At 27.9% G+C, this 15,238-nt stretch overlaps 1 protein-coding gene across 1 annotated transcript in view; it reads left to right on the top strand.

Moving 5' to 3' along the window:
- Positions 1–15,238, top strand: part of LOC107450838 (uncharacterized) — a 56,972-nt gene that overhangs the window by 473 nt on the left and 41,261 nt on the right. Inside the window, exons 2-6 of the mRNA XM_043048299.3 lie at positions 686–845; positions 5,901–6,796; positions 9,476–9,582; positions 12,161–12,255; positions 14,856–15,039. Coding sequence (XP_042904233.2) covers positions 686–845; positions 5,901–6,796; positions 9,476–9,582; positions 12,161–12,255; positions 14,856–15,039 — 1,442 coding nt within the window. The remainder of the gene's footprint in view (positions 1–685; positions 846–5,900; positions 6,797–9,475; positions 9,583–12,160; positions 12,256–14,855; positions 15,040–15,238) is intronic.

The following is a 15,238-nucleotide window of genomic DNA, read 5'->3' as shown; positions in this document are numbered from 1 at the left end:
CAATTGTATTGGTTAATTTTTCTTAGATTTGTTACATTCTAAGTTTTTTGTTCTTCTACAGTTTTCTACTATTTGTTCTTCTGCAGTTTTTTATTATTTTTCAGGTAAAATCTTAGAATAGACCACCTCTTGACGACTTTTTTGAAATCTTGCCAAGTTAGCAATTATTACTGGGATTAAGGTTGCTTTTTGATTATTAAACAAAAAACAATTTAAATTATTACAAGTTTATTAGACTATTTTTTAATAGAATAATTTCCAAGGCAAATTTCTTTTCATCATCAAAATACTAGGACTGACTTAAGAGATCAGAAGTGTAAACGGCGAAAAAAAAAACACCTTTTACCTCTTTTCTAACAAAATTCAACTTTCGCATAGATATACAAATTAAGTAACCAATCAGGTTTAAAAATTTTGGTGACGTGATTAGACGTTTAAAATAATCTCCCCGAAATATCTTCCGGAAACCTAGTATGGCGAGATTAAAAAAAATCACCATGAGGTGAACTATTCTAGGATCAATTCGCTTTTCCTATTGTCAAAGGTAAAATAGGATTCTTTTGCAGAAAATGCTGTCCATGATTTATGCATTACCTTGTTGTTGAATGATTAGTATGCAACAAATGTTTTGCTTACAAAACTATGCAATTTCTATGTTAATTTTTTTTCTTTTTTTAAATTACAGGCACCTGTTAAATCATTCTATTTGAACATTTCCACCAGGCCCCCAATAAGCAAGAGAAAAGTGCATAAGCTTGGTCTGAAAAAGTGGGAAACTTCTCTGGAGGATTTTAATGAAAATAAAAAATCACTAAGTTTTTCATCTTTAAAATCAAATACTTTAAGTAAGTAACTATTTTGTGTTATGCTACCATCTGTTCTGTTTGTCAGTGATGGGCATCATTCACGTAAATTTTATTCATGTCTAAATTCAGTCAGAATAAATTTATTCTGAATGATTATTCATATGCAAATTTAGTCATTATTCATCATTCATTTTGCAAATTTTTGAATAATGATTGATGAATAAATCATTAGTCATTAATAATTTTTCTGATTAAAATCTTCAACAAACAGTGAAAATTGCAAGCATTCAGTTTGTATGCATGTATATGTATATGTCAACATATTTTTACGTACCTAGAATGAATGTTTAAACAAATATTTTTAAAATGATATGGAACAATTAAAACTGGTTAATTGATTTTAAATATTGTTTGACTTAATGATTTAAATTGCTTGAGTTGTTATTAGTGACCATAATAATTAAGGTTTCGAAATTTAGATGACTTACAAAAATTTTATATATTGTATTGTATTATATATTTAGATATACATATAGTGTACTTATATACATACATTGGGCAAACCTGTATGCACATTTGTACAGAACATGTATGTCCAATATATGTATGCACATAATTATAATTAATTTATGTTGAATTTATGTAGGTACATATGTACAATGTATGCATGTCGAATGTATGTATGTATATATGTACAGTGTATGTATAATTACTATACATATATAGTGTGCATACGTAAATACAGACATTGAAAAAAGTAATCCTTATTACAGGTATTTGATTATATAGCTGTAACTTCCTATAATTGATGCCCAACTCTTTTATGTACGTCTGTTCCAATCTATATGGAGGTACATTGTATGAGCTAACTAACATATATACATTGCTTTTACATAGTGCATACATAAGTAAATTGTGTGAAAAACAAATTATTTGTATATACCCCTTTGTATGTGTTTTGTGCATATACATGTATGTACTTGATATGCACTTAGATTTTTAGTTACAGACATACATACGTTTGCTTACATACTTGCATATGTATGTACATGTGCATGCATGCATACTAATTTACATTGTGTGTACTACTCATTTATGAATGTACCCATAATTTAATTACGACTAATTTCTACTCGGAAGTATTTTATATACTCCGATAGTATGAGCTTTTGGAGCCATTTAGAAAAGTTTCACTGTGATACTCATCCAATTTTATGTTTCCTTATTCATTTGCTAACTACTCTTCAGAAGATGGGTTTTGAGATTTTATTTTGGTGGGTACCAAGCAATGTTGGTATTCCAGGGAATGACCTAGCCGACTCAGCTGCACGATCTGCCACAACTGCTTTAACATTGTCCATACCTTTCTCTGATGTAAAACTGCATATTCAGAAATTTGTGACATCATTGTGGCAACAACAGTGGGATCTCAAAGTTTTTAATAAATTGCATAGCATTACAACCTATTTGAGCCATTTGCCAGTACTGAGGTTGCGTAGTGCTGATGTAAAGCTTACACGTCTTTGAATTAGTCATACCCGGTTAACACACCTCCGCTTACTGCTTGGAGAGGCTCCTCCTCTATGCAGTACCTGTAACGTTCCTCTCTCGATTCATCACATTTTAATAATATGTCCATGTTTTAACCAACTTCGTTTAACGCTTTTGTGAGTTCTATTTTATGCATGCAGGATTTGTTAGATGATATTCACCATCCTAACATTTTTGCATATTTACATGCTGTTGGTATTTTGGTTGGCTGTTATAAAAATGTTTTAATTCATCTGCAATTTTATTCACTTACTTCATGTATTTTATATCGTATTTAGAACTTTTTATCTGATTTCATTCTTACCCTTTTATGTGATTTTATTTTTACCTTTTATCTGATTCTATTTATAAACTTATACCATTTTATCAGTTATAATTGTACGACAGTGAAAATGGTGCTTGTACTTTGTCTTTTGAACTGTTTTACCGTATTGTTTGGTGCAGCATGTCCTCTTTTGGACTTTGTGCCACTAAACCCTACATTCAGTTCAATTCAATTCTACACATAGTTTATACATAGTATGTATACTTGTACATACAATGTGCATAAAAATGGATATACTATGTAATAATTAAGTATGAAAACATTTAACTTTTTTTACTTATTCATGCAAGCATTAATATACAGTGTTTGTTCGTAAATATACGCATAAACATACAGCATAGTTAAATGTGCATGTATGTACAACATATTAATGTATTTGTGCAGTTGCTATTTTTATAATTATTTGTATTCGAGATTACTTGTAATCGTTAGATTATGATTGCTGGTAAAAATGACTGCATATAATTGCAAACATTGATTGCTTAAAATAAAAGATTTCGGTCATTTGTAACCATATATTGCATCTTGTTGTGATTACAGGTAATCATAATCACTTTTTATCTGAAATCGTTACTTATAAAAAAGATTATAAGTAGTTTATGTACTTTTTACTTGTAGTTTTCACAATCGTAGTCATTTTTAGTTTTCCTTGCTCATTTCCGTTGAGCAGTGAAATTATTAACTTATTCTTGACTAATGAATAAAGAAGAATGATTGAAAATAATGAATTATTTATTCTTTATTCAAATATTTCTGTCTAATGAACAAATTTTTATTCATTATTCAAGAAGATTTTAAATAATTATTCATTATTCTGAATGACGAATGCCCATCTCTGCTGTATGTATTGTATTAGCATAGCTGCCAACTCTACTGGATTTTGCCAGTTTCACTTTGTCTACTGGCTTAATAAAAATTCTCATGGTTTTTGCACATTTCAAAAAAATTCTTTAAAATTGAGTAAGTTTCCTAAAAAATCCCTATCAAAATAGAATTTTTTGAACAGATTATTGCTTGCTTGAATATATGAATAAGTAATACAAATACATAATGAAGCAATCCTCATTTATAGAAATCAGTTAAAAACTCTTTTTGTTCTAAAATATTCAGTTTATTTTTATTCAGAACTCCCTTTTTAACTTAATTTAAAAAAAAAAATTAAACTATTTTGATGAATTAAATACGTATTACTATTCAAAATTATGAGTGAACGTAATACATGACATTTCAAGCACATTTAATGGCAATCATGATTGGAAAATATTAGTTTTTAAATTTTGATGACTATAAAAATTCCTCAAATGTAAAATATTTATTACATATTGCAACAATTATCGTGAAATTTATATTACTTTCTGAAATTCCTAATAATGTTGGCGGTTATGTATTAGTATGCTTTATAATCTTATTTTAAAAAAAGCAAAGTTTTTGTTGTGTACTCTTTCTGGATACTTCTAAATAAATAGATGATGGGTTCAATCCCAGGGCCCTGTGTAGTAAATGGTGACTGACGCACATTAAATCTGTCGAGTTTCAAAGTCCTACATGTTCCCATAACAAATCAATATCTCTGGGGGTACTGATCCAGGAGTTTCCTTCTCTTCTAGATTGGTTCAAAATTACAAGACTACGAAGCTGAACATTAGTGTCGTAAACCCAAAATTTGGTTGGCTGTTTAACGACGGATATAAAATAAATTAACTAGATGAGAACATACTAGCATCATGTACGAACATTTAATGACAACTTCCGATGGAAAACTAGGTGGAATACCTAAAACATATTCTCAGAGCTGATTGTATTCCAGGAATATCCCCGAATTCCGTTTTTTTTTTTTTTTTTTGTACTATCCTTCCTCGTTTAAAAATTAGGAGCTGGATATATGATTTTTCTGGGAATACCGTGGAATTCAAGAAACTTATAATCCGACGAAATTCCTTAATCTAACATTTGAGTTTTGGAAAGTTTCCCTAATTCCCACTAACGAAACGCTTACATACACATGATTCTTTTACCAAAGGGCAGACATCCGGCAATTGATTCTTCTGGTTAGGTGGAATTTTGAATATTTGAAACCACCGAATTCACTAATATCGCGATTCCTATTCACACGGTTTGAATATCAAACATCGATTTTCGTATTTACCTCATTTAAGTTACACGTTGCGATTTGTATTGACATGGTTTTAAAATCGCATGTCGTGATTCATATTCATGTCATTTTAAAATCAAATATTGCCTTTCATATTCATGCAATTTTAAAACTTTAGAGTCGTGATTTATATTCACACAATTTCAAAAATCCAACATCACGATTCTTGTAAGAACTGAGCTTTTTCCTGAATTAGTTACTATAAAGGTGTGATTCTCATCATTGGTAAGTAATTTAATTATAAATTTTATTTTTGAAAAAAAATTATGTTAAATACGAAACATGAATTAATATTGATTTGTTGCTCATAAAATTTTCAGGGTTTTTAACTTTCTGTCACAATTACCCCTGTATTCTAATACAAGGTTGGAATTGAAGTTTATCAGTTCACAGATAATTGTAGCCACATTTCCCTTTGCCTCTTTGTTTTCTTTGTAACAAAGTTTGTATAAATTTATCCCAGAATGCATGTAAACCTTTCGGCAACCTTGTGTCGGAGTTTTCTTTTTGTCACGGAAATGTTTGTACTAAAAACCTTTCTTTAATAAAGCAAAAATATTGCGGTTTTAAACCTTTCATCCTAAAAGGATTAAAAATTATTTTTTAAAGCTTTTATGAAATGTATTGTCACTGAGGTCCATAATGACGTTTTAGTTGACGCCGCACTAGCGATAGGACCAAATTGCTTACTCCATTAAAATTTCGTGACGAGGTGGATTTTAACTGAGCATGCAAGACTTTGCTAAAAGAAACCTTATAATGACCTAGATTTAAGATTATTTTGACCTTGAGACTAGCTTTATTAAATGATTTTTTTCACGCTTGAAAACCCTAAGTTAACTTCAATTTAAGGTTTTTATATAGAAGGTTGTTTTCCAAGGTTTTCGATTAGAGTAATGTGCGTAAAATAGAGAAGATTGTCACATATCTCGTTTTCAGGTACTGTATAACAAACCTTTTTAGGTTTACATTAAAAGGTTTTTGTTGAGTGAAAATAAACCTTATTTTGCTATCTGGGATATCATTTACTGTTTGTATATCAATTATATTTTTTCTTTTGTTTAAGGTAAGGAGCTAAATCTCTGCAAAAGGAAAATATTTTTCGAAAATGCCCACAAATCTCTGAAAAGAAAATCTATATCCGAAAAAAATATTATCGAAACTGATCTTTTATGCTTAAACAATCGGCCATTTCGCCCTTCAATCCAGCAGAAGGAAAAAAAGATAAATATTAATTTTAATATTCAAGCTACATTTGAGACTGTTAACTGGGATTCCAAACCCAAATTGGAGCAGAATGCATTTTCAGAAAATGCTTTTAAAAAAAGGAAATCTGTGTTCAATCAAAGCACCATCGACTCTGATTTTTTGTGTTTCAAAGACCAGTCGAAACCTCGTTGTTGTTCCTCCTCTGTACGATTTCCACAAAAAGAAAAAAGAGCTCTACAAAATGCTAATTACAATCTTTGCAACAATAAAGGGGAGAGAAAGACACTCAATTTTAAATATGATGACATTGTGCTGTGTGATTCTAATCCTAAGGAACATGCTATAGGTGAAAAAGTTGGAGATGTGCTGCATGATTTTAATCCTAAGCATCAATCAATTGGTGAAAAGGTTGAAAATGTGCTGCGTGATTTTAATCTCAAGCAACATTCAATAGGTGAAAAAGTTGGAGATGTGCTGCGTGATTTTAATCCTAAGCAACATTCAATAAGTGAAAAAGTTGATGTTCTGCTTGAGTTTAATCCTAAGCAACATTCAATAGGTGAAAAAGATGGAGATGTAAAATGGCCTAAACATAATTTTGTCATTCCAGAAGAATTTTCTTGCAATAATAATGTTCAAGTTTTATCTAAAAGTGCTTTAACTGAAAGTTTCAAAACTGTTGAAAGTTTAAAGGAGGAAAAGCATGTAACAAAGATTGATCTCCCGGAAGACGTTAGAAATTTGTTTAAGACTGTAAGTATGTTTAATTCTTGTTATATTCCACCAACAAACAGGGTGCTTTTTTTAAAAAATTACTTAAAGGTGCTTATTTTTGATTTATGTTTTTTAAAAGCCTTTATAGTGCTTACTTTTCTATTTTTCAAAAAGAGATTTTTTCTTTGTCTTGTTGATTGTCGTCATAAATTACAAAAAGAGCATGATTTTCACAATTTTCTCTGCAATATTTATCAAAAACTAATTATTTTATCATGGTTATATAAAGTTTTTGAATATGTTTTTGTGTTTCTTTGATTTTATGTTTCTATATTTTAAACTTTAAATGATGGAAAAAAATAATTTTTATTACTACACATATCCTAGTTATGATTTTTTTGGGGGGAGGGGAAAGTGATTAATAATATTTTTGGGGTGCTTTTAAAGTGCTTAAAAGGTGCTTATTTATTGCTGTAAAATCTGGCTACGCACCCTGAACAAATTTTTAAGTTCTGAAGAACACTTGTCTTGTTTGAGATACAAATTACTAAGAACATTAGTTTTTAGTAGAAATATTACCTGAGGTAGAATTTTTTCTGTCTTCCTGTGACCCCCGTTGCAGAATCGTTGGCGCAGAACGCTACCGAGTTCTTTCAGAAAGATTTTTCTTTAGGGAAATAAAAAATTTTAGTTTTTTTTTCTGCAGAAATTTTTGAAAAATTTTGTCTTTTCTTCAGAATTATATTCAAAAGATGTCTTTCTCGCTTTTCAGAGTTGGAAAAAAAATGCTTATGACTTTTCTATTATCATTTGAGAATGATGAAAAATAAAAAATAATGAAGTAAAAAAATTTGGTTTTCTTTTCAGTAGAAATTTTCGTTCAATTTTTTTTCATGCTGTTATTACTACTGATTTCCGCATAGCTTTTAAAATACGATATTTTTAATACCGTATTATTTACTACAACAACTGAATCTCGAAATGAAAACTCGGATTTAGTAACCCCTTTTTGGAGAGTCGGATTCGCTTTTTTCTGTAGTTACTGCTACATGATTTCACTATTTTTTAATTTTTTGAATGTGATGATGAATTACAAAGCTGGAAAAAGGAAATAATTATCTGTGATGATGGCTTTTTTTTTTTTTTTTTTAAATTCAAGGTTGCCATAGGCGACTACAATTCAACTATTAGCAACTATTTTCTTCATGATGAGGTGACAATGGCAACTTTTTTCGTTTCAAAAGGCTAAAAAAGCAACTATATTCAGGCTATTGGGAGACTTTTCTGTACTTTTTGCAAGGTTTTTTAGCATAAATTGGGTTATGCACTGGGGTCGATGCGAGCTTCTGAATACACCAAATTTTTTCTTCTTAAAAAATAGAAAATTTTGAAAATCTTAATGGCTAATTTGATTCATCACTTTTTAATTCGTTCAATTTGCACAGAGTCCATTGCAAGTCTATTTCGTTTCTCGATCGCCTTTTCAACGATTATTGCTACAAAGTTCTGCCTGATTTTAAAAAACCTGATTTTTTAATGCGATATTACGATGCGTGAACTGCAAATTTAAGTAATCACTTTTCACCATCTATGTATAATATGCTTGTAAAATCTGTTATTGATAGAAGGGAAAATGTTTTTAAAAAGTATGTTTTTTTTAATGAAAAAGTATTTTTTTGAATAAATTCTTGCAGTTTTAACTACAAGAATTTATTCAAAAAAATACTTTAATTTTCTGCTGATAAACAAAAATTTTTTTATCTGAAAATTTAGTGCTAGAACACTAATGTTTGTATAAAAATTATCATATTTGCCAACAACTTGACTAAATGGATCGGTATATGGCAATTAAATCATTTAATAAAATGTCATATTTTTAATGAAAGTTTGTTCTTGATTATGTTTGGCAATTATTTTCATAGTTTTTGGCAGCTATTTTCATTCTTTAGGCTACTAAACGCAACTATTTTATTCACCCTGTGGCAGAATTTTTTAGGGCTTTCTGCGAGAAACCTCTCTAGCACCAATATCTTTCTGCAAAATGCTTTTAATAATAACTAATATACATGTTATTAATTAAATTTAAAGTAACATACTTACAAAGCCTATTTGGATAAAATATTGAAATTTATTGTATGTATTTTTTTTTGTTTAAATGAATATGTAATGTTTTTTTATTTTAATATCATGTGCGATATTCTCAAAGTTTGTAAGTGGGGAAAACGCCAATTATTTCTTTTTTCGCATTTCGTAAATCATCATCACATAAAAAAATATGATAATTAAAAATCGTAAAATCAGTGAAAGAAAAGAAAACCTAATTTTATTTATCTCAAAAGGGAATTTAAAAAAAATAACGAGCATTTCTTCCCCTCTGATGCGTGAAAAAGGTATCTCATGCGAATAGTTGTGGAGGAAAAGAAATCTTTCAGACGTTTCTGCAGAAAAGAAATTTTTTGCTTCAATATTCTTTAATTTTCATTCTTCTCAAATACGAAATAAAAAATTAAAAACATTTCTTATCCCCTCTGATGCGCGAAAAATGCATCTTTGAATTTTAATTTTAAAGAAAAAATTTTTTACCTTCTAAAGGAAAACTCTTTCTGCAAGAACTCTGTAACGTTCTGCGACAATGTTGCCACAATTCTACCACAGGTTTTTTTTTTCTGTGGCAACCGTAATTTATTTATAAGTTTAATTATTTTTTTTATTTTTTAGGATGCTAAATGTTCCTCTATTGGCGTTGGAAGTGAATGGATTCATTCTCTTGAACATATCCTTCAAAATCATTCGCAGGGGAAGAAGAAAATTCAAAACTTAATTGTGTAACTCCTTTTTTGTCTAAACTTTTCTTTTTGAAAGTGTTTTGCCTAAAATTTTTATCCCGTGATAAGTTAATCTTTCCATTTTACTAAAGACGAAAATGAAAGCGTTCCTATTTAAAATTCATAAAACCTCTAATAATTTGAGAAGTAGAACTAATATCTAAAGTATAATACTAACTAACTATTGATTTTTTTTTTTGGTACTATAATGGTTTTGTTTTAATTTTTGGTTTTTGTCTAAACCCTATTGATTTTATTTATTTTTTATTATTTTCATTCCAAGAGCATTACAGTATTTTTTTTAGAATTTATGTTTTTCTTAATGTACGGTACCGGTCAAAAGTTAAGACTCACTCTTGAATTTTTGAAAATGAATGAATAATAAGATTTTTAAACTAGAAATCTCAACAAATTAACTTTTATTTGACAAATATAGTTATACCTATGCGGTTAGTATAATTATAATTTATGAATTTTGAACAGTCTTGGATTCTTTTAAATATCGTCCTGAAGTATTGCATATTGTTGACCTTTCTATCAATTTTCGCAACGTTCATATTGTGTAGCGTTTTTAAAAAGTGCTTATTTTCAATTTCCATTTTTTAAAAGCCCTTAAAGGGGTTGTTTTTTTTTATTTGGGGTTTGTGAAAAGTGCTTAATTTTCTATCTTTTAAAAAAAGTTTTTTTCTTTGCCGTATTGATTGTCTTTTTTAAATTACAAAGAGTGCATGATTTTCACAATTTTGTCTGCAACATTTATCAAAAACTAGCTATTTTATTAAGATTATGTAAAGTTTTTGAAAATGTTTTTGGATTTTATTGATTTTATGTTTATAAATTAAGAGCTTTGAGTGATAGAAAAAAAAATTTAATTTTTTTAGTGCTTAAAAAGTACTTAAAAGGTGCTTATTTTTTATTAAAAAAATCTGGCTATGCACCCTGGAAGAATTATACACTCAAATTTAGGTTAATATAATGTACAAGTTATACAAAACAACAATTTTTATATGAAAAATTGATAAAAATTATAAGTACATAGCTGCCAACTCTACTGGATTTTCCAGTAGACTACTGGATTTTGCCAGTTTCTCCTGGTCTACTGGTTTATTTGAAATTCTCCTGGTTTTTGTACAATTTAGAAAATTCCAAAAATTGAGTAAGTTTCCTTAAAAAATCCCTTTTGAAATTAATTTTTTGTGCAGATTATTGCTTGAATAATTAAAAAGTATTACTAATACATAATGAAGTGAACTTCATTTATAGAAATCAGTCGAAAACTTTTTTTGTTCTAAAATGTTCAGTTTATTTTTACTCACAGTAATCTTTTTAAATTACTTTTAAAAAATCTTTGAACTATGTTTGGTGAATTAAATGCCTATTAATGTTCAAAATTATGAGTAAATGCAATACATAACATTTCAAGTATGTTTAATGCCAATCATAACTATAGAATATTGCAGTTTTTCTACTTTGATGACTAAGAAAATCCCTAGAATTTCCTACTTCTAAAATATTTAGTACATTATGCAACAATTATCGTGAAATTTATATTATTTCGTAAAATCTACTGGATTTTTTTCTCTCTATGTTGGCAGCTATGCAAGTAAAAGAAAAGAATCTCCACATTTTTTAGTTTTACTGTTATTGTAATTTTTTTTTTTGGCCTATCTGTATTTTTTATCAATTTTTCATGTAATGTTTGTTTCAAATCCAGAAAATGAGCTTCCAAATAATTAGCTTCAAGTGTTTTAGACAAATAACTAAAATTGCATATGATTTTACAACTTTTAAATTTAAAAAAAAAAAATTAAATTATGCTATATCAAATGTAAAAATATGAAAAAGGATTTTTTTATTGTAAATAAATTTTTATGAGAAAGATTGTAGGCGAAACTATAAGCATGACTGATAAACTTTAAACCTCACTTAAAGCTACATTTAAAATGAATTCAAATCAATTGAGCCTAATTTGTAAGTTGTAAAACACCAATTTGAAAAAAAATTTTTTTTTTTTAAGAGCGGCTCATTGATGCCCTCATTTTATGACCAGAATTCAAAACATGATGTAGATATTCAAAGTAATTACAAGTAGTTAAAAATGTGTTAAGATTTATAAATTTAAGTAAATTTTCTTTTTTTTTTTAAATATTTTTTTTTTACTTTATGAAAATTGCTTTAAGATCTAACAGTTCTAATGTGAGAAAGGTGCTATATAAAAAATGAAAAGAAGTTTAAAAAAACCTCTACAAAAAAAAAAAAAAAAAAAAATTTGTTTCTTAGGTTCGCTGTCAGCTAATGTTTAAATTGACAAATATTGCTTTTCGATAATACTTTGAAAGAAATTTTTTTAAAAAATTCTTGCTTGTTGAAAATTTTGCTTCTGCAACATCTACCAACTATTAATTACAGTTCTACTATTAATTATAGTTAGAATTAAATTATAATTTAATTTTTGCTGTTTTGTTTTTTAAAAAAAATGAATGCAATTTAGTTCTTATATGCTAGTACATTTCTGTTAGCATATTTCCAATATTATTTATGACGTGGCTAATATTTGCCAAAACCTTTCTCTTTGTAGTGGAGGATATTGCGAACAGATTCTCAAATTTCAAAGGCGTGAATTGTCAGAAAAAGCTATTTGCGAACACACGAATGGATTGAAAGCTGAAACAGGTATTTATCCTGTAATTTCTAGAGATTGAAAATATTTTTGTCATTATTGTTAGCAATTAAGTATTCTGAAACCTTGACTGTTCATAGCTTTACTCTTAAGAAACAGATTTGTTTCCATAATAAATATTTACATGCAAATAGGAATTATGGATTAATTATGTTACATGTAAAAGTAAAAGAAATATTAATTATGTTACATGTAAAACTAAAATAGGTATTTGTAGGTTTATCCTGAAATTTCTGAAAAATAAAAATATTTTTGTCATTATTGTTAGCAATTAAGTATTTTAGAACATGGACTGTTCATAGCTATACTCTTAGGAAACAGTTTTGTTTCCATAATTAATATTTAAATGTTGACTTTTTATTTATGAATTACACCATAGAATTCTATGGGTCCAAGTTCCTATTTTCAAATTAGGTACTTTCTCAAAAATTGTGCTTTTAAAATGGGTATTTTCACAAAAAACTTATAAAATCAAAATGTGTTTCCGTAAATTTTTTGAATTTTTATTTGGTATTGGGTACTTTCACGAAAATATATTTTACTACACTAATGGTGAATTATTTCTATGATACTTTATGTTTTCAATGAGGTAATCAAAGAATATATTTATCAAATAGTATTCAAAAAAGATTTTTTTATAAATTTAAATTTTCAATTTAGCTTGCAATTCTTATATCTTGCTTTCTAGATTTATATTTGTGGTTCAGATAATCTTAAAGTAATTTCCTATTTAATTGAACAAAAATGCTAATAAAAATATTAAAAAAATGCTAAATTTAATTGAATCCGTGACTACCTCTTTTATCAAATTTTTTTTCTTTTTTTTTTTTTACATTAACACTAAACATTCCATAACTGGTCCAACATACCAATAACCGTTTAAGAACTTTTGCATCAAAAATGCGCTTATCATCTTATCGTTTTTGCACATTTGACTTCATGAATTTTTCTAACAATTATATACAGTTAATAATCTATTATTATTATTATTTTATTTTGTTTGTTTCGGATAATACTTGTGGTATACCTATTTTTACCACAACCGGTCATTTAACCAGAAGAACAATTTATTGCTTTATAAGCTTATCGGATCAGAAATGACGACGTAATGTGTGTTCAACGTATTGCATTCTATGAGTTGCACATTTTTGCTAAGACTGTTAAATAGTTAGTTCAATCAGATAAACTGCGAATTCAAATTTCAATATAGTACCAAAAATTTTAGATTGGCATTTTTGAGTCAGAAAAAGTGACAAAAACTAAATGTTTTGGTAAGTAGCTTATATTTTATTTTAATAGCTTTACTTCATTTCTAACTAACTGTAGTTTTTACCCAGAAAAATGTCGAAACAATCAAGACAGCACAAGTTCTTAGAATAAATAATATTAATTATAAGAATTGTAATTCTTATAGTTCTTATATGTTCTTATCAGGGTTGGCAAGATTTTGCCGCAGGTGGAAAAAACCATGGTAAATACCGGTAAAAACCGTCCTGGCAAAAACAGGTTTTTGCCAAGCAAATTGGCAAAAAGTGGCAAAAACCTATATTTTCCAAGATGAGAGGACAAAAACACATTTTTGATACAAAATTATTCCTAAAATTGAAATATATACTATGAATATTAATAATTACAAAAAAATTAACAAAATTATTATTCCATAATTAAATGATAATGTAATAATATATCATTTTAGTAGTTTAAAACATTATTGATTGGAAAATTTGTGATTATTCTCTTTTTTCCAGTGAAATGAACTTATTTTAAATTAATATAACTATAATTTAAAGCATAAAATATCTATCAACATGTGTAGTTAATTATTGTACAAATAATAATTTTTTATAATAAATAATAATATTATACAAATAATAATATTTATTTATTTGTAAAAAAACTTTTATTTTAGGATTCTGAAATGAAAAGAGATCAAAAACTTTCAATCTTTTAAAAATTATTACCCTTATATTAATTGTTAATATGTTAAAAATAATTTTTTCATGTAATGTATCAAAATTATTATTCCTTATGATTGATTTAAATTTGTTTCAAGTATTTTGTAATAATATTTAATCAGCAATTTAGATAATTTGGTTTTTGCCGGTTTTTACCAGTTTTTGCCGGTTTTTACCAGGTTTTTGCCACTGTCCTGGCAAAAACCCCTTTTTGCCGGCAAAAACTCCAACCCTGGTTCTTATAATTCCTTATATATTCTTTTAATTATAACAATAATTATAAGAATTATAAAATTAATAATTAGAAGAAATATATGTGTGGGAAATGTAGAATGGAAACACCCTGTATATATAAAAAATGCATTGAGCAATGAATTAAAAATTCTTATTCTTTGTGTTTGTAATACATAAAAATTGGCACTAAACAATTTTGTTTAATTATATAAAGTTATTTTAGTTTATTCCCTTCCTAACATCCGTATTTAATACATTTAGTCAAGAAACATAAAGTCCGGTTATTTGACCGGCTATGGTAGAAATAGGTATAGAAAAAGTGTTGGTATGTTTAGTGTTAATGTCTTGATTTGATGAACAGGTTATCAAAATGAAAGTTTTAATATATATTGTTATTTTTTCAGGATCGGTACTCATGAGAATAAATTCCATAATCCACGATTGTGAAATAATTGTCACCGAATGTTGTCTGCTTGATCAAGAAGAACTGAGAAAGGGTGACTCAACTTACATTGCCCTCTTCCAAAAATCCTCTTTTAATAAACAACAGATGAAAACAGGGAAAGCTTTCCTTCTCTCTCTACCTTGGTAAGGTATAGTTTGTATAAAGTGGTATAACTATTTCAAGCAGGGGTGTGGTGTTTCAGGGTTCCCACGGTCCTTGAGAGTCCTTGAAAGTCCTTGAATTTTTTTTTGCTAAATTTAGGTCCTTGAAAGTGCTTGAAAAACGTCTTAGGTCCTTGAAAAACTTGATAGGTCCTTGAATTTGTCCAATACTGCCGGCGGC

Source organism: Parasteatoda tepidariorum, chromosome 10, assembly GCF_982258835.1.
Source record: "Parasteatoda tepidariorum strain Cologne lab strain chromosome 10, Ptep-v5.0, whole genome shotgun sequence".
Lineage (NCBI taxonomy): Eukaryota > Metazoa > Arthropoda > Arachnida > Araneae > Theridiidae > Parasteatoda > Parasteatoda tepidariorum.
Note: the sequence above shows the minus strand (reverse complement) of the source record. Positions and strands in the feature narration are given on the sequence as shown.